At 38.6% G+C, this 19,372-nt stretch overlaps 3 protein-coding genes across 4 annotated transcripts; 2 read left to right on the forward strand and 1 right to left on the reverse strand.

The window, feature by feature from the left end:
• On the forward strand, nucleotides 1-4,461 carry LOC103970996 (cinnamoyl-CoA reductase 1). The gene is made up of 5 exons (XM_009384911.3): nucleotides 1-249; nucleotides 333-487; nucleotides 591-779; nucleotides 852-1,207; nucleotides 3,943-4,461. The coding sequence occupies exons 1-5, from the start codon at nucleotides 108-110 to the stop codon at nucleotides 4,106-4,108; spliced, it is 1,008 nt and encodes a 335-aa protein (XP_009383186.2). The 5' UTR covers nucleotides 1-107; the 3' UTR covers nucleotides 4,109-4,461.
• A 944-nt stretch (nucleotides 4,462-5,405) lies between these two features.
• LOC135639802 (uncharacterized) lies at nucleotides 5,406-9,723 on the reverse strand. The gene is made up of 5 exons (XM_065153718.1): nucleotides 9,066-9,723; nucleotides 8,028-8,064; nucleotides 6,832-7,068; nucleotides 6,691-6,738; nucleotides 5,406-5,998 (listed from the first exon to the last, which is right to left on the reverse strand). Exons 1-5 carry the CDS (start codon nucleotides 9,368-9,370, stop codon nucleotides 5,738-5,740), a joined length of 888 nt encoding a protein of 295 aa, XP_065009790.1. The 5' UTR covers nucleotides 9,371-9,723; the 3' UTR covers nucleotides 5,406-5,737.
• A 5,745-nt stretch (nucleotides 9,724-15,468) lies between these two features.
• Nucleotides 15,469-17,245, forward strand: LOC135640490 (deSI-like protein At4g17486). 2 transcript variants are annotated; one of them, XM_065154961.1, is made up of 3 exons: nucleotides 15,469-15,824; nucleotides 15,922-16,209; nucleotides 16,328-17,245. In XM_065154961.1, exons 1-3 carry the CDS (start codon nucleotides 15,689-15,691, stop codon nucleotides 16,477-16,479), a joined length of 576 nt encoding a protein of 191 aa, XP_065011033.1. In that variant the 5' UTR covers nucleotides 15,469-15,688; the 3' UTR covers nucleotides 16,480-17,245. The 2 variants fall into 2 exon arrangements, with proteins under 2 accessions (XP_065011033.1, XP_065011032.1); XM_065154960.1 differs by having other exon boundaries at nucleotides 15,473-15,824; nucleotides 16,296-17,245.
• The last annotated feature ends 2,127 nt before the right edge of the window (nucleotides 17,246-19,372 follow it).

A 19,372-nucleotide genomic window follows, 5' to 3' on the forward strand; every position in this document is an offset into this window, starting at 1 on the left:
ATTCCCCTTCTCACCGAGTCCTCCAACGTTTCATCTTCCCTCGTCTTCCCTCTTGCCAAAACCTACGTGACATCGTTCTCATCTCCCTCCCTCTCGCCGCCGTCAGCATGCCCGTCGACGCTACCGCGCTACCCACCGGCAATGGCCAGACCGTGTGCGTCACCGGTGCCGGCGGTTTCATCGCCTCCTGGCTGGTGAAGCTCCTGTTGCAGAAAGGATACACCGTCAAGGGGACGGTGAGAAACCCAGGTGACATGGCTCGCGTGCAGCGGTTCTATGTAGGAGAACTCCCACGTCGTTGGTCTGTAACGCCGAGGCTTCTTTGTTAGCAGATGATCCGAAGAACGCACACCTGACGGCGATGGAGGGCGCCGCGGATCGGCTGCTGCTTTGCAAGGCTGATCTCCTCGACTACGGCGCTCTGCGAGAAGCCATCGATGGCTGCCATGGCGTCTTCCACACTGCTTCTCCCGTCACTGACGACCCTGTATGATAAGCTTTAGCCCATCGCTTTGTTCTCACTTAAAAGGGTGTGAAGAAGGAAGAACAACTGATGTTTTGGTTGTGTGCATGCGTTACGCGTGTGGAAGGAGGAAATGGTGGAGCCGGCTGTGAGGGGCACGAGGTACGTGATCCATGCGGCGGCCGACGCTGGCACCGTCCGTCGTGTGGTGTTTACCTCCTCGATCGGCGCGGTCACCATGGACCCCGGCCGCGGCCCCGACGTCGTGGTCGACGAGTCGTGCTGGAGCGATCTCGAGCACTGCAAGAACACAAGGGTGAGCGCGCGCGATATATCGATGCGTCGGTGCACGAGGCTGGTGACTGACGTCACTGTTGTGGTGGTGCAGAACTGGTACTGCTACGGGAAGGCGGTGGCCGAGAAGGCGGCGTGGGAGGTGGCGAGGGAGACGGGGGTGGAGCTGGCGGTGGTGAACCCGGTGCTGGCGCTGGGGCCGCTGCTGCAGCCGCAAGTGAACGCCAGCATCGCCCACATCCTCAAGTACCTGGACGGGTCGGCGACGAGGTACACCAACGCGGTGCAAGGGTACGTCGACGTGCGGGACGTGGCCGAGGCGCACGTCCGGGCGTTCGAGGCGGAGGCCGCCGCCGGCAAGCGGTTCATCTGCATCGAGCGCGTGCTCCACCGCGAGGACGTCGTCCGCATCCTCTCCAAGCTCTTCCCGGAGTATCCGGTGCCCAACACGTAAGTACCCTTCCTCCTCTTTGCATCCGTGGCATGGAAGCATTACAGGAAGTGGACGTGAGCGCTTAGAAGCGGCCAAAACACACAAAGAAGAAATGATGATAGCTTAGTGCAGCAAGGTAGGTGAATTGGGTGGACCAATCTATAATCCAAATTATATAAAAGTTTGCATTACTGAGATTAGACATTTATAAAAAAGAATTAAACATATATTTTTTGTTTATAGATGATTATATAAATCATAAAATAAAATAAAAAATCATTTAAGATGATATGAAGATGTGCTAAGATGCTAAACTAAAATGAATTAGTTTTAATGCAGCGAGAAAAGATAACAAAAATAAATAAGATCTTTCTACAAATTATAAATAAACATTTAAAATTCTTAAATCGATTAAGGAAGTTTGATTTGTAACAAAGATTTCTTATAAAGAATTGGTGTATTATGACATGTTATGTATATAAATCTTTTGAAGTATTAAGGGGAAAATATGTTTTCCAAGCTTAAACTTGTATTATTTGAGGCCATCAAGAGAACAATATGAAGCTAATCATATGGTTTTCAGACTATAGTTGACCTCATTTCGATCTAGATTATTGATTTCCACCAACAAAAAAGAGAAAGAAAGGTAGAAACATTAACAACTTATCGTTACTTTGTCATTTGCTGTGATAGATAGGAACTTAAAATTTTATACTGAAAAGATTATAGAAGAATAACATGATAGCACTAAACATCTGACAACATATATCATATACTTAGAAATATGGAGATCTATATAGTTTAGCTATGCCTTCAGGGTAATATGACTTCCAAGTGTACCTTCCAAGTATGTTGTCGTAGGGAGATGGAGGCTGCAAATGGTTTCTCCAACTGAGGAGGGAGATGAGCAACTGGACCTTCAGGAGAAAGCCATATAGAGAGGTTTGTGTTCAGAAGAAAAGAAATGTGTTAATGACATCTGTCAAAAAAAATAAATAAAGAAAGAAAGAAAGAAAGAAAGAGGAAGAGAAGACAAAAAGGATATCAGATACAGTGGGGTTTTCTCACCTACTCCCTGTTAGGTTCCCCTGAAGCAAGAAGTAATGACAAAGATATCATTGTAGCTTAGAAGTATGGGAATGGATGGACCACCCATCACCAGTTCTCAAAGAATGAAGAAGCTAAGATATTGGCATAGAGAGAGAAACTCTTGAGACATGGAATATATCTGATGGAAAAAGGATATGCATTAGTAACTTGGTGTAATCTGATTAGTCCATGGTGAGTTCGAAGACCAACATTAGGAAATTGAAAATATATATTTTTCTTGGTTTTTCTAAGAAGAAATATTCTTTTTTCTGCATAGCAGAACAAGATGAGTAGGGGAGGGAAATCAACAATGACAGTCACATGTAACTGTTTAGGATTATACAAATATATCCAATTTACATAAAATTAAAAACCCTAATTTAGATTAGAATGTGGGGAGTATGAGAGTCAAAAGTCTATCCTCTAAATAGGAATATAGTCTGATCAAGAGAGTAGCAATAGAGAGGTTATAGTCAGGTTTATTGAATTAAAATAGTCTTTTTTTTATATTTTAGTTACTTCAATTCTTTTGTTGATGATTGGTATTCTATCTCCTCTTTTTTCAATCTTAATTCTCAACAAAGTAGTCTTAAAACAATTATATTTTTTTGTTGTTGATGATTAATAGTAGCACAAGATTGAAAAGGATATGCTTTTCTAAGGGTATGTGGTCACAATCATGAAAAAAATTAAAACAAAAATAAATTTATATAATACTTTATTAGCTTCAACGAGTAGTTGATAAAATAATTTTATTTTAATTTCTAGAAGATCTGAGAGATATTGAAGAAAGACTAGCATGGAAAATTCTTCCCACAGGAAGCAGCTGCTAAATAAATGCCAAACTCACATCAGAAACCCTCAGGAGATGCTTAGACCAATCAGATGATGCACATAGCTATCTTACATTCTTTGCCAAGTGCAGATTTAGAATTGGTGATAGACTTCCTCGCAGCTGATGTGAAGCTTTGTGTGTGTTTCTTTTGTCAGCAAGCTTAAAAGACACTGATCTGGTCGTACTAGAAAAGGACTCCAAGTTTTTTGGTAGCCTAACACTCGGAGAACACCTCCCGAGGTGCGCAGACAACCCAACACAGAGTCAATGCAGTGTATAGCACCCAAAACTTAGGATTATGAAGGAGCTTCTGAAGCTGTTTGAATGGACTATTGTTCAGAGTAAATAAACCACTCGCTTAAAATATTTAGACTTATAAGTAATACATCTATCAGCTATAAATCAATTCAATTTTTTGTTCACTACTGATATTGATAAGGATTAGCTTAGTTCAGAATCAAACCTTTACTATATCGGCCTAATAGCATTTATCCATTGTCAACATAAAATGTTTAATCATAAATTAATAATTATACATTCATCATATTCTTATGTTTGAGATAAGTTAAAAGTCTTTAGTGTTTTTATAAAATATCAATTTATTAGTATATATAATCAATGTTTTTTGAGTTAATTGAATAGGCTATAAATATTTTATAAATCAATTTTTTAGGTGTTCAAATGTGAAGGATATTTCTTAGAAGGTAACTTATGAGATTGTGATGTCATACCGCTCTCAAATTTTCTCTAAATTAGGTTATTACAAATATAGTATGTGACCTTGATTGATGCATATCTCTTGTGGTTGCGGTGGTGGTGGTGATGCAGGTGTTCCGACGAGGTGAATCCTCGAAAAAAGCCATACAAGTTCTCGAACCAACAGCTCAAGGACCTTGGCGTGCAATTTAGGTCGGTGATCCAAAGCCTCTATGACACTGTGAAGAGCCTGCAAGAGAAGGGTCATCTCCCATTGCCATCTCCAAAAATAATATGAAGATGATGTGCTATTGTTGATGTATATGAATATATATCGTATGATGCATGTATGTATGGATGTGATTATGGTCTCGTTTAATATATTTATATATTTTTCTCCCTTGTTTACCTAATCATCCATGGCCAACCATCCTCTACCAACCATACAAGGCTATCTTTGCCTTTCCGGTGTTACCTACTCTTTCTCCTCTTCCTCTACTGTCTATCACGGATGACCGCAACCACAACCCCGATTCATTCGTCTTGTAACACTTTGTAAGTGTTCTTTAGTCTTTCCTTTGCATGATTTGCTTGTACTTTTGTTTGTTCTTTTTCATGTTTTTATAGTAAAAATCTCTTAAGATGTGTGCAGTATCGTTTGTACAATGTGAAATGCTAAAGTCATTCTTGAACCTTCTTTGACTAGCATAGGGTTAGATACACTTCGGGTGAGTTTGTGCTGCATCGTATCGCACACCTAATTCTTGACCATCATTTAGCTACATCCTTTCGCACACACTTCAAGCCTTTCAACACCTAATTGTTGACTATTATTTATGGACTTCCAGCCAGTCTTGTTTTACTTTGGTAATAAACTTGATAAGAGATGCCCGTTTGATCGAAGCTATCATCCTTTCAATGCTCTCTTTTGATTTTGTACCATCCATTTGCTCACCCACCGGCCTTTTATCGTCATCGTTTCAAATCACAAAATCCTACGCAAAAGGGTTGCCCCCCCCGTATCAGCATTAGAGTTTGATGGAAGCTATCATTTGAGGGTAATGAGTTGACACAAAGTATTCCCCTAAGAACTAAAAGATGTAACACCAAAACTAGTGGTAGCGATAGCTTGGGCTAAGTTTCCTAAACTCTATGTTTGCCTTGATCGACAAGCTTCTCATTTGTAGCCCACATACCATAATTTACATAAAATGATATTGTTGTTTCCCGTTATTGACACTTTGGCTCACTTGGACTGTCTGTAATCACCAGGTCTCATTCACAGTTGTGATATTTCAATATTCTTCTTAGTGTGCAAATCTCTGTGACAAGAATCTAATGGCAAGATTATGATACTCTCACTTGCTAGTTTCCAATCAATGCAAATCCAACAAACTATCTACGGGAAACTGAGTCGAGTCATCTCTTGTTGGCACTGCCAATAATATCTCCTCCATGACTACTATCAAATTCAAGCAACTCACAGATACAAGACAACTAGTCACTCTCTCCACTGCAAACATTTCTTTGCTCGTTCTGAAGGTTGACTACATTCTTGTTACATCTATTAATCGATTAGAAAACTCAGTATCATCTGTCTTCCATCAGTTAGCTTCATTTTCCAATGTTGATAAACAGATACAAGTACTACTTACAGAATTGAAAGAGAACATAGTCTGTTCCTCTGAGGAGAAAAAGAGAACATGAAGTGCATGATCTAAGAAACAAAGCCATATCTTCTGCTTTCGAGGTGGTGAGTGTCTGCATAAGCCATCAATCTGGCAAATCATAAGAATAATTAAATTCATGATCGCCTACTTATCGATGGATCAATTCGTGATCTCGATGTTGTTAATCTTGAACTGTTTGACCCAAGAGACTCATTGCAGCCGAGCTGAATGGGGAACTTTAAGAGTTGTTAGAACAGCTATCTTTTGCCAAGTCTCAAACACTTGTTATATTTTACTTCTGTGACGGCTGATATCGACAGACTACTCTGTGTTATCTGTTTCACAAGAGTGAGCTTCTCCATCGCATTGATAAATTTTCGCAGGTGCTTGATAAATTGGGGAAATGTCTCTAGGTTGCAGTGGCCGCCTCCCTTGATCCACAATGGATCGTACTTTTCTTTCGATAGCTCCCACAGGCGTTTTCCATGAGTCCAGTCAACAATCTCATCGGAGGTTCCCTACAAACAAGTGGTAGATGGTGTAAGGCATCATATCGAGTCCTTTTTATCTCCAAATCACATTTGAAAAGATCAAGAACATCAATAGATGAGTGAATTGAGATTCTGAAGTAATACTGTACAAAGAGTTCATGCCAAATGGTTTCAGAAACAACAAAAGAGGATGTCAAACATTGAATCCAAACATTTTATCTTCGGTCAATCTCAAAGCAACTTCTTTTAGTTAAGCAATACTCTGACAAAATTGTAGGCATCAGAAATTTCAAATGCCTGCATAAACTTAAGCATGTAGTGGATATCAACCAATTTGGACATTTCTGGAGAAGAGAACCAATAAGAGAAGCATTTTCCATCAACTAACTTGGTACTTGTGATAGTTGCTTGTGAAACAAATCTTCAGTTTTGACTTTTTTATTTTGTTATATGCTTTACAACTGAGCCTATATAGATGACATGAAAAGGCTTAGATGATGATGATGATGCAAAAGCTAGGTACTGATCAAACGAAATATAATGCAAAACCACTTAGGAATTTAAGACATTCATAGTTATTTCAGTATACAACTTCAAAGTCCTAATTTGCAAGTACACTTGTAGAATGACCGATCTGATATCCAACATAACATTGCGGAACAGATTGCTCAAATGAGAGATGAAATTTGTTCGTCAGAAAGCTGACCAAGAAGGCTTACATGTATAACAAGAACTGGGCAGTTTACTTGTCGAATTTTGTCAATGTTCTGCAAACGAAAAGTCCATGAACTAGTAAGAACATGAATATGAATAATAAATGCAGGAAAAGAAAATCTAAAATGGTTGTATTCCAAACTTACCTTAAAAATATCAAACCACAATGTCACTTTCACAGGATACAAGACTCGTATGCCTGAGAGGATTGCACTATGGAGGACTACACCTCCCAGTTTCTGTAAACGTGCAGCCAGGTGCAATGTCGGTCCACTACCAACAGACTGACCGTACAAAATGAGATCCTCCTGTTTTATCTCATACTCTTTCATCAAGCAATCGTAGACTGCTTCTATGTCATAGTATGTGTTGAACTCAGATGGCTTTCGGGAATGACAACAAGTAACAAGGAAAACAAGATACTATCAGCAACCAAAACTATAGTAGAATGAGTGCTTTTGATGAAAATATATCAACTCATAAAAGTTGTTGTAGCAGTTGCTATCAACATCTTTATCCTGAAGTTCTTGAAAAGCATGCTTAGACTCGATTGTAATTTCAACACAGTTCATATGATAAAATTTGATAATAATCATATAGATTGGCTATGTTAGACCTATCATAGAGTTCAGGATTTCTTAAAGCAACTTTTCACATCCTTTCAAATTACAAAGAAGAAAAAAAAAATCAGCCATCAGATGGCCTGACTATAAAATTTGAAAATATATTTCAAAAGAGTGCTTTATCCAAATATTTACTTCGAGTATATCAGAAGCATAAATACTATGGTGATATACCCCTGAAATTTATGGATTTCTGTGAGTTGGTCACCCCTTCTAAGGGTGCTTCGATCATGCTAAACAGAATTTCATACGTTGAATTGATACAACTAATTTACTCCATCACTAGAGACCCTCTTTATCTATTTATGATATCGAGTACCTCTTTGAAAAGAAATTTTCCATTTAGATTATATACTATGGAGCTAATGTTTTAGGCTTTTACCAGTCTGAGCAAAATTATATTCGATCATATGGCCCGATAGCATCTAACTTTTCAATATTATTTTAGCCGATATCAGATGGTATGGCTCAGAGTACCCACCAAGTACATCAGGTATCATATCAGTCAGATAGATTACTGAAATGGGCATCAGTCTGAAATTTAAAACATTGGTAGGCCTTACCTATCCATAGTTCAATTCAATTGATTTAACTATTATCATGGAGAACACATGATCCTTTTGTCATAGTGTTATAGATCCACAAATCTTACAAAATACCTAAAGAATTCAGGGGAAGAAAAATATTACTCCATTGCTTGTTTATTTACAAATGTTTACCTTTCCTGTAGATGCTCCATAACCTGAGTAATCATAACTGCAAAGGAGAATAATGTCATCAATGAGTTCTCACTGCATCTTACATGAAAAAGGATTTTTATGATTTCATTTTAAAGCAATAACATATTTGTTCTATTGTCCAATTTGAGATTCAAAAATTGGAAAATTAAACAATACTAATGGCATCCTTGAAGAGAGAGGATAACAAAAGCAACAAGATAGAATTGTTGTTTCAGATAAGAATACAAGAAGTCTATTTGGATATCTCATCATGCCATATATGTAGATATATGACAAAAAAAGATCAAATCGAAGGTGATCACAACGAAAGAGTGGATGCATAATGGTGGCCTCTTTGTCAGCTCCCCTGGGTAATATCACCCTCTGAACAATCGTTTCCTGGTTCCGTTATATATACACAAACTGCTCTCCAAGTACAACAAAAGATTACATGCACAGGGCTTATCACCTCAAGTTTCAATTTTCCTTCCTCAAAATCTAATTGTTCCTTTTGTAGTTCTGTAATCTATACATAAAATTGTCTCCAAATTTAATAAAATATCACATGCACAAGGCTTACAACCTCAAGTTTCAATCTGCCTTTCTCAGAAATTTAAATGTAGGTTGGTTAAGGCAAACGATAAACCGATAGGTTAGCAGAGGAATCAAGGCAAAATTAGGATTCAGGACAACCAGGAATCTGTGCAAAGACAGATGAAACGTTTGAGGGAACAACATGAATAGAGGTAGAAAAGCACATTAATTGAGAAACAAAGCCTGCACCTGCACGTTAGAGAGAATTCCTAACGAGCATGGATGCATGATATAGATCATATGAAGCTAACCGTAATCTTGAATAGGTCTGCATAAATTAAAATTCTTCCTTTTTCCCTATTAAAATCCTAGAAATTTCATTTAGTCGTGGCATTCGCTTAGAAGATCTAAATCCAGCACAAGATAATCCAAAAAATTCATATTTTTCCCCGCAGAAAAGGAACGAAAAATGAAGAAGGAAGAGAAAGGAAACAGGAAGTCTACCTCATGATGTTGACGCGGAGGTGGGAACGGAGCTCGTGGAAGAGGTCGAGCATCTGGCCGAGGTCGGCAGCGTTGCCGTGGGAGTAGAGGAGGGTGAAGCGGGCGAAGGGGTGGCGCCAGAAGGTGGCCACCACCCGGTTCCCGGCCTTGGTCTCCACCAGGTGCACCTCCACGTTCTTCCCCGGCGGCAGCCTCGACAGGCACAGCGGCCCTTCTCCTCCCCCCTCCCGGAACACCTCGTACGTCGCCGGCTCCGGTGGGAAGAACGCGAATCGTGCCGCCACCGACGACGTCACGTTCCCCATGTCTCCTCCTCCTCCTCAAAGATCCCACCTTTACGCAAATCAATGACACTTTCCTCCTCCTCCTCCCTCCTCTATATCCCACAAGCTTCTTTTTCTGCTCCTCCTTCCTTTCTTCTTTTCTTTTGGTGCTGTTTTTTATGCTAATTTTCCTGAAACAGAGGAGAGGAGAAAGACAAAGGAAGGCCCAAGAGATTTCATGAAAGGTCGAGAGAGAGAGAGAGAGAGAGCGGGTGGGGGGTTTGGGTTGATGGCAGCGAAATGAAACAGATTAAGAGCAATTAATAGAGGTGGGGATTGAATCTGATCAGGGAAGGGGATGGTGATGAGCTGGATCAGCTCAGAATCCAAGGGGGGAAGAGCTGAAGAGGTACATCTGTCTCTCTCTCTCTCTCTCTCTCTGTGTGCTGCCTCTCCTATTGGCATCAAATGTCTTCTTCTGCTCTTGCACGGATCTTAACGCCGCAAAGCGGGATGATTGACGGCTTCGCTTTGGTCAAAGGGAGGTACGAGATCTGTCAGACTTTGCAGGGAGTCGAGAGTTATGGCCGTCGTCTCCGACACAGCTCTACTTACATGACATCATAATCTATATTTAGATCTCGTGGTTGGTTGGATTTGGGGGTAGCGAAGGGTTTTTATGGACTATAGTTGTTCCCGCTTCCTCCCATGGCCGCCACCTACTAGTTTCTATTTCCACGTACGTACATGCAAGTTTAATTTCCTATGAAGAAACTAATACTAATCGAACCAATGGATACTGATGAATATTTATTAGTACTGTAAATACTGAATCATATGATTATTAATGTTTTCGAAATTATTCTATTATGATATCAAGTTTTACATGTTTGATATACTATTGGTATAATTATTATGATATGTTGCCTAAAATAATAGTATGACTTTTCTAATCAAATTCTAATATATATATATATATGTATATATAGTGGATAAATTCAACGGAGATTAGAAGGCTCTGTGCTAATATAATTCCTAAGACAATAGAGAGGATGAGACCTAATCCTATATTAGGAATGATAATGCTTAGATAAGAAATTAAAATAGGGAAGAGGAAAATATAAAGAATGTCTTAAGATGGAGTCTTCTAAATGTTGTATTCAAAATTTGTTGAATAAAAATTGTGGGGAAAAAAAGAAAAATCACATTAACTATTATGAATAATAGCATACCAAAAAAATCTTGAATGTTGTGGCACAATCAAAGTACATAAATGATTTATTAGTCCTTTTTTTTTTTTAAATTTATCAAGTATATTTCTTAATATTATGCCATAACTGATAAAATATTATTTGACAGCTTAAAAGAAAATGTTCATGACACCAGAAAAGTTAGATGAGATGTGAAAAGCAAGTGACTAATCTTGAAGATAGAAAAGAGTAGTTAACATTGATTGATGTGCCCCAAATTATGCAGCGAGTGAATGAATCGAGGAATAGCTTTAAGGTCCAATGAATCAGGTGGAGATGGTGTTTCCGAACCATAATAATATATCACTCTTTCCTGCAGAGAATGGTCACAATTTTAGATTATTTGATGGTAATCACAATAATAAATTGTTTCATTCTACGATCATCAATCATAATAATATATCATGTTTCATTTTGCAGAAACAATTTGTCATACGAAAGTAAGCCACTGAGAAAGAAACGTAATCGGAAGGTTAAAGATTATATATAGGCTTCTCATTCACTGTAACCCAAAAAAAAAAGAAGGGATTCTTCTGTTGATAATAGTCTTAAAAGGATCAACCAACCCTTCACTCCTGTCCACTTCCCAAGCCATCTTCACATCACTTGCACTTTTGTTCTTACTGATAGCTGTGCCCGCCAAAGAGAATGATTTGAAGAAGCTTTACGGAAGTTGATGTTGGTCCTGCGAGCAAACCTCTCTTCTCTAAGGAGTCAACGACCATTCCCTAAAATGAAGTCAAGCTGGACAATTACAGCCGTGCGACTTTGTTCTTACTGATGTCTGTGCCTTTGAAAGAGAATGATTGGAAGAAGCTTTACAGAAGTTGCTGCTGGTCCTGTCAGCCAACCATTCTTCTACGAGTAGACATCAGCCATCCTCTAAAATGAAGTCAAGATGGACACCGACAGTTCTCAGCAGCCATTTGTGTCTTTTTCTTGGCTTGCCTTTTGCGGATGGGATTGGAATTCGGTCAAAGGATAAAGAGATGAGTCAACATGGACAGTAATGCTTGTGGAAGTGTGTGTGGATAAAAAGGGTGTGGGAGGAGAAGGCCCCTTGCTCCCCCCCCCATTTGATATGAGTCAGACTCTGTTGGCATCCACGCCAGCAGAGATGGTCAGAAGAATCGCCACACTGTCTCGCTTGGAATCAGGTTCAATGATTGGCCTTAGATAGGCTGATGCTTTAGAACAAGGCTGCCTTGTTCTCATGGGTTTACTCACATGTGAATAAATTAAAATAAAATATTAAAAAATAATAAATATTTTAAATTTATTATAAATATCTTAATAGAAATGATAAAAGATCAATAAAGATTTTATTATAGGTTTACCTAAGACCAATAAAAGATATGATAAAATTTGGGTTATCGTTATTAAATTGACTAAGACAATATATTTTTTATTTATTTATGTTAATTATTTTATCGATCAATTTATCTATTTATATCTAAGAGATAATTAGACTTCACACATGTAGATTGTGTCAAATAAAGATTTCATATTCATATTAGGATTTTAGAAAAGACCTTATAAGGTACTAGAGACAAGGTTAATTTTTATTACTACTTTTTATTCTCAAATAGATAGTTAATTAAAAATAATCATTTAAGTATTAGATAATTTGCTAAGAGTTTATGTCATGAACTATGGGATCATATAGTAAATATTTATCTTCGAGAGAATTTATCTATAATAATAGTTATCAAGTAACCATTAGGATAACTCTTTTTTTTTTTAATTTTGTAAGTAACACCATTTGAAATATTATATAACCAAAAGTGCATGTCACTTATTCCTTGGGATGAGCAAAGTGAAAGAAAATATTTAGGATCAGATTTGATAAGAGAAATAATGAAAACAAAACAAAAGATTCGATAAAAGCAGCACAAAATAGACATAAATGTTATATCGATAATAGGAGGTGGCCTTTGATACTCGCCATCACCACTATAAAACATAATTGGATCACCGATATGTTACACAAAATTAGCATCACCACCCAATCTGCTTTAACAATATATTATAATAATATCTATATCATCTATATATGTTTCAACATTATATTCTACTCTTATATGAAACATATTATTATAGACTAGACATCAATTATATGTTTCTCGTGTCTATGTTTTTGATTAACTAGTTAACTCTCTTACAAAATTACTTATTCACAAGGTATTTAAATTACAACGTTCTAAGATTAACGTCCTCCATGGAAGTTCAATATTACATGATCATGATAAAGACAATATGAAATTATAAATTTATGTTCCTTGATCCTCAATTAATTTATGATTTAAAAATAATCATTGTGATATGATATATGTAAATGATTTGAGCATGAGAAAAAAATTTCTCTCAAATTTATATAAATATATGCTACATCAAATCATCAAGTCTTCACAACAAAATTTTCAATTATTACCAAAAAAATAAAAATAAAAGAAATTTTCAAAAATAATTACTCCAAACATAGAAGAACCTAGTTAAATAGAGTCACTTCAAGCTGAGCATCAACTCCAACTAATAAATACTAATTAAGATAACTTTCTTGTGACACTTATAAGTTTAGTTCTATATTAGTGTGAGAAGACTTAGATTGATTAATACAAACTTAATAGATGTATAATCATCAACTAAAGTCTTGACAATCTAAACAAATGATTTAGTCATAATAAATTAATAGATTAGCTATTCAGACAACCATGTCATCACAAATGGCATCATAATTGATTCGATATGGAATATAATGAGACGCTAAGTAGGAAAGAGATATAAAAAAATATATACCTAGTTGATGTCTTCATTTCTTTTAATCTTTAACAATATGACCAAAAAAATATTATCCCCATTTACATAGCATACCATGCAATATACCAATTATGCAACTTATTGGAGGGTGCAATACATTCAATGGATCCTTCCACTTCAATCTTTGAAGAAATTATAACTCCAAAATTTTATGTCAAAACCCATAGCCGCAATCAAATACCTATCAATCATACAACAATATGCTATGCTAAGTAACCGTCGGATATCTCAACAAGATGCTTCCCTTGAACAAGATAAAGTGACATTTTTGTCTTTGAAGGTGATGTTCCATGAAGAACACTTCAAACAATTCTGATGTAGCTATATGATTCATGGCTCAGATTATTGATTGAAATTGGTGAATATTTTATCATGTCTAGGACATGGAATACCCTAATAAACATGATCATTATGTCTCTTCTGTGATTGTGCTCTCTTTCCCGTTATCTTCTTAGCTGGATTCATATCTTTTCTCCCACCAAATCATTGTAAACTCAGCCATGGATATCCTCTTCACTCATAAACTATTTGTATTTAAGAATGCTCTTGTTCATCCCATGGCATCATAATCATAATAGCTGTTAAGATTCTTACAACTATGTCTAGGACATAGTTTTATCAGTAGTTTAATATTTCTTCTAAGTTACTCCATATGAGTTCAAAGATTTTTTCTTGGCAAAGGGTAAGTAGTAAAATTGGATTCAAGACTTTGTTATCAATATGTTTATCATCTAAACCAATTGATATTTTTAAAATTTATTAAATTAGATGTTGAACTTTTTATTCTTGATAAGTGAGTAAACTATTATCATATCAATCAATGTATTAGGTATAAAATTTATTAGATGAGTTTCGAATCCTCTATATTTAGTTAGTGGATATGATACACTACCACCAAATTAATATTTTAGATGTTAAAGTTTGTCAGATGAAATTTAAAGCTCTCAATTGAATCTAGTATATCATTACAGAATTAATATTATACAGACAATTTAACCAATATTTTTAATCTTGATAAATGGATCTGACACATGACAACCAATACCTTTTAGGTGTAAAAATTTATTAGATGATATTTTGAATTTACAGTGTTAGTAAGTGACAACCTATTTAGTTAATTTTAACTATATGCATAGAAAACTCTACTACAAATTAGTTAATTTTTACAATCTACAAGTGGTTTGCAGGAATAATAGTGCAATTGAGGAACAATAATTCCCAGATAACAAGCAATAATTATAGTGTTTTCTGGGACAGGATGTCATTATTTTTAGGTCAACCTTATTCAACTCAGCACAAGCACTGCAACTAAATATATTCTTCTAGAGGACATGTATGCAATAGAAAAGACAAATCTAAAATTAAACAATTATATAGTGTATATATATCAAGAAATCCAAATATGTTATCACCACTATTTGTACTAAAATTGGTTCCATTGCAAAATTCTTTTTTTTATATTTAATACTGAGGTGTACAACTAATAAATCAATGTCATTTATATCTAAAATATTACTTGACTGGCTTTTAATGACTTCTTCTATAAATCTTTTAGAGATGCCTATTAATTTGGCTAGTAAAAACTTTTTCAGGTCATTCCAAATTCTTTGGATCAGATTTATCTTTATTATTATTTATTTATTTATAAACAAATAAAACTAGAACCTCTCACAATAGAAGTTGTAAGCCCAAAAAATATTTATTACAAAATAAACAAACACTTACATGGAGTGGTAATAATCTCAAGTCAAAACTAATTATAAATCCCCAATTTGTCATTCCTCGAAGCTTCAGTATACTTGACCAAGAACAGTGGGATGCCCACTCTCCATTGGCCTTAAGCCTCCTGTCCCAACCTTGGGATCCTTATCGCCCCCCCAATTCTTCTTTCCTTCTGCTTCACTCCTCGATCTTCTTTTGGGTGTAATAATAATGTCATATTTGAATAGACTCACTTTGTTAAAAATAATAATAATAATGAATATTATTAATTTAATGTTTTACGCATTACAATTTATGTGTGAATCGAACGGCTCGTATCTTTCCATAAATACCCCCCATCTCTTTAATTCCTCCCTCCCGTGTCCCCATTCACTTCTCACTATCGAGTAGCAGGCGATAGATAGATAAAGGAGCGACTTTCACCGGACCAAACTGAGGCCGAGATGGTGGATCGCTCGCCACAGCCGCCGTCGCTGCTGTGATCCGTCGTCGGGTCGAGTGCCTTCGCCGGCTCCTCCTCCTCCTCCTCCTCCTCCTCCTCCTCCTCCGGTGCCACCGCCTCCGCCGCCGTATGATGTTCGTCAGAGGGCCCTCGCGGAAGCGGCGGTCGGGGGCGGTCCCCGTCTACCTCAATGTCTACGACCTCACCCCCATCAACGGCTACGCTTACTGGCTCGGTCTCGGCGTCTACCACTCCGGCGTCCAAGGTGAGCTCCGATCCGCGCACGACGGCCCCGATTCGGGTGATAGCGGTGATCGGGATGGGTCTTCTTTAGGGCTTGGCTAAGCTATTTGTGCTGGCAGCGCACGGGGTGGAGTACGCTTACGGGGCCCACGAGCACCCGACGACGGGGATCTTCGAGGGGGAGCCGCGGCAGTGCCCAGGGTTTACATTCCGCAAGTCGATCCTGATCGGGCGCACCGATCTGGGGCCGCGGGAGGTGCGGGCGCTCATGGAGGAGATGGCCGCGGAGTACACCGGCGACACCTACAACCTCGTCTCCAAGAACTGCAACCACTTCTGCGACGAGGCCTGCCTCCGCCTCACCGGCAAGCCCATCCCCAAGTGGGTCAACCGCCTCGCCAAAATCGGTATTCCCCTTCCCCTCAACCCCCAAATCCCCGCTTTCTCCTCCCCAAAGATTCGACTTTTACGGTGGTATCCCGACGGGCGCCAGGATACCTGTGCAACTGCGTGCTGCCGGTGCAGGTGGCGTCGGTGAGGCAACGAGCGACGGACGAGGGGAAGAGCGGCTCCCGAGGCGGCAGCGTCGAGAACGAGAGGAGGACGCTGAGGAGCAATTCCACCACCAACTCATTCGCCACCTCCGCCGCTTCTTCTTCCGACGACCCTCCCACTAGAATCTCTCAGCCTGTGGTCACCATCTCCTCTCGCTCCGCGGCGAGTAGGAGCCGCCGCCCTTCCTCCTCCTCCGGAGCAATCTCCTCCACCTTGACGGTCTAACCTCGGCCACCGCCTCGCCGAGGGTGAAGGTCACTTTACATACATGCTTGTTTTCTTGTGCCATGTGTCAGCAGAGCACCGAGAGAGCACGGAAAGTGCTGTTCGAGGGCAAGCAACGGATCCGGTGTTTGCCATCCTCGTGCGCGGGGGGTGTGCTTTGTTTCCTCCGTATGTATCAGAAGCCACTGATGGTGATCGGACGGCTGTAAAGCAAGTGATGGAAACCCGCCACACGTGCGAGTCGAGATGGCCGTCCTTCTCCTTGCATCATCTTGAGCCTTTCCTTCCTTGTGCCCATCATGATGGTGGGAGTTTTGTGCGTGTTCTTTCGAGAGAGCTGTCCTCATCGATGTGGGTTTGGGGGAAAGCGTAGATAGTGGTGGTGGGGATGGAACTCTTCCATGGATAGATCATATCATCCATGACACTAATCATTCTAACAGTGATCAAGAATAAGATTATTATAGTTGGAATCTGTATGATTTGGCAACATAAAAAAAGCCAAGGAAATACATTTGGTGGGATATTGGTAAAGCAGATTCATAAAGCATTTATAGGGATTATAAGAGAGAAGATTATGTTTCTTTTTATGTAGCATTCTTGTGCAAAACTTCATCATTTTTCCTCTTTTGCAATATAACAAGTTAAAACATAGCTGGACTACCATCTTTGCTTCCTCAATTTTCTTGGGTGTCTCAATTTTGTTTCTATTCAAGGGAGAAAAGGAAAAAAAAAAAAAGAGAGCTTGCGATCAATGGATTGTTTTGCAGGTTTGTGAGAAGAGTGATACAGGTTATCATCCTTTTTGGTCTGAGGACAGATCCAAGTCAGAAAGAGTGAATGGAGCCTAATCCATGTTCATCATTCTGCTGCAGAATGGAGTTACACCAACCTGAGTGGGCTGGTTATAGTGGTCCGCAGAACAGGTAAGGGGGTGGCACATGGCTCTTTTTCAGGTTTTATGGCTGACCTAATTCAATACGAAGGACTCCTGTGTCAGACCAATCACCAAACTCTCTCTCTCTCTCTCTTATTTTCTTTAGGATTTGTTGATTTGTCTGCTTCAGAACATCCAATAGATGGATCAGAACAGCCTGTCATAAAGCCTTTGCAAGGGGAAAGTGGTCAATCCTTTCTCTGTAGGTAATCTCCAAAGCAATTCAGTTTTTCAATAGCCCTGCTTCTTGCCTGCTCACATAAATAGCTCCGCTACCCATTTCCAAATTATCTACGACTGTCAGGATTTATATGTTTTCAGTCAAAATGGAGGATTGTGCCATTTTTCGTTTGACCCCTCCATCAAAACTTTAATGTTCTCGAAAGCTCCCATTCCTCACGAAACAAATATCCTCTTAATCCTCGGACACCCATGCAAACTAGTTGTATGAATCTTCCTTCTGAAGAGTACCTCAATTCTAACTGCTGGAATTCTATGTCAAATCTGTTTGTGAGATGAATCTAGGAAAACAGAACCAGGTATTCATTCCTCTGAAGGCATTACTTGGATTCTACCAGTTGGAAATACTGGAACGAGCAAGTGTTACAGGAGTTGGACACCGAGCTCCACTTAGATGTGTTGTGTCCGATGCTTCTCTAGATAACTCGACACCACCTCTTTGTGGTTACTCTCTTTCACAAACCAGTTGCTCTCTGTTCGTTGCTCCCTTTATCCGCCTGTGTTCACTTCGGGTTGATGACCTTCGGTAGACACAATTCTTTTCGTGTGATGATCACATCATTGATTTCTCCCAAGTGTTCTGTTGCTTGTGGAGACTCCCTTAGCATTTTATCATCTCTAGTTAGAAAGAAAAGCTTTTGGGTGGCACTTGGCTTTCTGTAATCCAACTCATTCCCTTGGGGAGGGAGGTACAACGAATGGATTCTAACACGAGACAAGAATTGACACCATATCATGGAAGAAGAAGAAGATGTGATCTGTTCCGTTGCATGTACTCCACTACTTCAGGGCTTTTACCATGATCATGCTATCTTTTCTGCCGGAGTCTTCGTTCTTGGAAATGGCAAGTGATGTGATGCTGAAAAATGACACTCGCTTCAGGTGACGCTGCCTATTTCAGATGCTCTGCATTTGGCTGGTAGTGACGCTGCCACAGCTTACTACCTTGTGAGTGCATTCACTGCATTCTTCAAAACAAGTTCTACCAAATGATAGAAAATAAAGGAAAGATCAAAGAAAAAAAGAAACTGACAGTTCAACAGGATGCATTCAGTGACATATTTGAAGATTTCCAAAATGCAGGTATCGATATGGAATAGTCACATTTATGGCCAACTAAGGATCATAATATTTGAAGGATGGTAATATGTATCCTAGAGATTATCCAAGCTCACCAATGAAGACAACAACAACAAGGTTGTATGTGGGTTCCAATTTTACTTAAATTCATCTTTGGAAAGAATGAGCTTCTAGTGGAGTGTCAGGGTTGACAAGTATTTTAAAAATAAATTTATTTGGAGGATAAAAAATTTAAATTTTATGAAAAGAAATTTTTGTGAATCGGAGTTTAGTTGTCTTGTAAATAGCTAATATATCTCAACGTCTTAATAAGAATGAGACATCATGATAAAAATACCCTAGGTGGTGATAATTTTATATTGATATTTTTGAGCTTTTATTTATCAGATTATTTTGATGTCTTCTCTCCCCAGTAAATAAAACTCTTCATTCACCCCTAAATAGTTGTAAGGAGATTCGTATCGATGTGGCTTGATCAAAGTTGATGCATCATAGAGATTTGAACCTAAAGTATCAAGGTACCGACATACTCG

This window comes from Musa acuminata, chromosome BXJ3-6 (genome assembly GCF_036884655.1).
Source record: "Musa acuminata AAA Group cultivar baxijiao chromosome BXJ3-6, Cavendish_Baxijiao_AAA, whole genome shotgun sequence".
Lineage (NCBI taxonomy): Eukaryota > Viridiplantae > Streptophyta > Magnoliopsida > Zingiberales > Musaceae > Musa > Musa acuminata.

Bases quoted from the DNA above. Each gene is read 5' to 3' on its own strand.
- LOC135639802 (XM_065153718.1), bottom strand. From the start codon at position 9,370: ATGGGGAACGTGACGTCGTCGGTGGCGGCACGATTCGCGTTCTTCCCA. The intron at 8,065-9,065 runs GTAGACTTCCTG...TCTCCTTTGCAG, and splicing joins CTCCGCGTCAACATCATGAG to TTATGATTACTCAGGTTATG. The intron at 5,999-6,690 runs GTAAGCCTTCTT...ACTTGTTTGTAG, and splicing joins GCCCAGTTCTTGTTATACAT to GGAACCTCCGATGAGATTGT.
- LOC103970996 (XM_009384911.3), top strand. From the start codon at position 108: ATGCCCGTCGACGCTACCGCGCTACCCACCGGCAATGGCCAGACCGTG. The intron at 250-332 runs GTGACATGGCTC...CTTTGTTAGCAG, and splicing joins GGGGACGGTGAGAAACCCAG to ATGATCCGAAGAACGCACAC. The intron at 780-851 runs GTGAGCGCGCGC...GTGGTGGTGCAG, and splicing joins AGCACTGCAAGAACACAAGG to AACTGGTACTGCTACGGGAA.
- LOC135640490 (XM_065154960.1), top strand. From the start codon at position 15,689: ATGATGTTCGTCAGAGGGCCCTCGCGGAAGCGGCGGTCGGGGGCGGTC. The intron at 15,825-15,921 runs GTGAGCTCCGAT...TTGTGCTGGCAG, and splicing joins CTACCACTCCGGCGTCCAAG to CGCACGGGGTGGAGTACGCT. The intron at 16,210-16,295 runs GTATTCCCCTTC...GACGGGCGCCAG, and splicing joins CAACCGCCTCGCCAAAATCG to GATACCTGTGCAACTGCGTG.